We start from the raw sequence: 2,033 nt of genomic DNA, 5'->3' as shown, positions 1-2,033 counted from the left end.
AAAAAAAAAAAAAAAAAAAAAAAAAAAAAAAAAAAAAAAAAGAACGAAAGAAAACAAAAAACGAAAAGAAAAGAAAATATGAGAGTTCTGGAAGCACTGGGCCCACACTGTCATAGAACCAGTCTCCTGCTGGAGCCAAGTGAAATCATCCATCCTGTGGTCATATTGCCTCCACGGTCCCCACCACTCCCTATTACCTCACACCATCATTGACAGCAGCAGTATGTGCCTGCCTTGGGTTAAGAGTACACTTTGGAGCCGGGCCTGTTGGCTCACACCTGTAATCCCAGCCTTTTGGGAGGCTAAGGCGGGCGGATCACCCGAGGTCAGAAGTTCAAGACCAGCCTGGCCAACATGGTGAAACCCCATCTCTGCTAAAAATACACAGATTAGCGGGGCATGGTGGCATGTGCCTGTAATCCCAGCTACTTGGGAGGCTGAGGTAGGAGAATCACTTGAACCTGGGAGGCAGAGGTTATAGTGAGCTGAGATCACACCACTGCACTCCAGCCTGGGCAACAGAGTAGGTCTCAGTCTCCGAAAAAAAAAAAAAAAAGAAAAAAAGACTATACATTGGGCCAGGCGCAGTGGCTCACGCCTGTAATCCCAGCACTTTGGGAGGCCGAGGTGGAATCACCTGAGGTCAGGAGTTTAAGACCAGCCTGACCAACATGGAGAAACTCTGTCTCTACTAAAAATACAAAATTAGTCGGGCGTGTTGGCACATGCCTGTAATCCCAGCTACTCGGGAGGCTGAGGCAGGAGAATTGCTTGAACCTGGGAGGCAGAGGCTGCGGTGAGCTGAGATCGCGCCACTGCACTCCAGCCTGCGCAACAAGAGCGAAACTCCCATCTCAAAAAAAAAAAGAAAAGAAAAAAAATTGTGATAAGAACAGGAAGGTTTAGAGACTAGCACAAGGGGACTGCTCCAAACTAGGTTATGCAGGAAGAGTGTCCAGAAAAAGATGGTTGAGTAGAGGAGGGGAGATGATTAGGAGTTGGTGGGTAAAATGGGAAGGGGCTGAATCCCCCAAGTGAGAAGGAACAGCCGGCTTGACAACTGAGGCCGAGGCTGGGAATAAACCTAGGACTCCACAGTATACCAGAACCCATGAGTTCTTTACAATGACATGAAACAAGAAATCCTGGGTGCTGGAACGCACGGCTTGTACTTGTTCCCCTGGGTCATCTGTAGAGCTGTCTTCCTGAGGAAGGCTCTGATTCGCAGATTTACTCCTGAGGAGCAGAACTTTATGCTACATAGGAAATAATCAAGGGTCTGCTGGGCACCCTCGCTGTGGCTTAAATTGTGCTGAGCTCTGTGGAGTGACAAAGAAGTTCTACAAGCTGTAGCCAGAGGCAGTGGCTCATGCCTGTAATCCCAGCACTTTGGGAGGCCAAGGTGGGCAGATCATCTGAGGTCAGGAGTTCAAGACCAGCCTGGCCAACATGGCGAAACACTGTCTCCACTAAAAATACTAAAAAAAAAAAAAAAAAAAAAAGAAAATTAGCCAAGTGTGGTGTTGCATGCCTGTAATCTCAGCTACTCAGGAGGCTGAGGCAGGAGAGACGCTTGAATCCAGGAGTTGCGGCTACAGTGAGCTCAGATGATGCCATTGCACTACAACCTGGGCAACAGAGCAAGATTCCGTCTCTAAAAAAAATAAATAAATTCTGCTGAGTAGTCTAGGGGAAAAGAAAAGAACACATGTGGTATAGACCCTAGCTGCCCAATGAATCCTTCTGTAAAATGATGTCTGATCCGGCCCTTATCAACCCAGCAAACCCAACTTCCTCCATTCCCACCTGCCCTGCCAGCGTCCTCTCTGCTCCTCCATATGACACACTTGAGCAAACTCTTCCCTTTGTCCTGACATCTGCCTGGACCACTTTTCCACAATCCTTTTCCTGCCTACGACTTTGTCCTCCACTCCTGCTCCTTGCCAAAATGGCATACAGTATATACTCAGTATGTTGTTGAATGGATGGATGAATGGGTGGGAGGGTGGATGGGTGGGTGGGTAGATGGATGG

General features: G+C 48.0%; 1 protein-coding gene across 1 annotated transcript in view; it reads right to left on the bottom strand.

Moving 5' to 3' along the window:
* The window catches only part of LOC105538332 (protein FAM209B-like), a 17,785-nt gene that overhangs the window by 9,277 nt on the left and 6,475 nt on the right, over nucleotides 1-2,033 (bottom strand). Inside the window, exon 2 of the mRNA XM_011978178.1 lies at nucleotides 1,261-1,319. Coding sequence (XP_011833568.1) covers nucleotides 1,261-1,319 — 59 coding nt within the window. The remainder of the gene's footprint in view (nucleotides 1-1,260; nucleotides 1,320-2,033) is intronic.

The sequence above is a fragment of the Mandrillus leucophaeus genome, unplaced genomic scaffold (assembly GCF_000951045.1).
Source record: "Mandrillus leucophaeus isolate KB7577 unplaced genomic scaffold, Mleu.le_1.0 Scaffold19, whole genome shotgun sequence".
Lineage (NCBI taxonomy): Eukaryota > Metazoa > Chordata > Mammalia > Primates > Cercopithecidae > Mandrillus > Mandrillus leucophaeus.
This window is presented reverse-complemented; position numbering and strand designations above follow the sequence as displayed.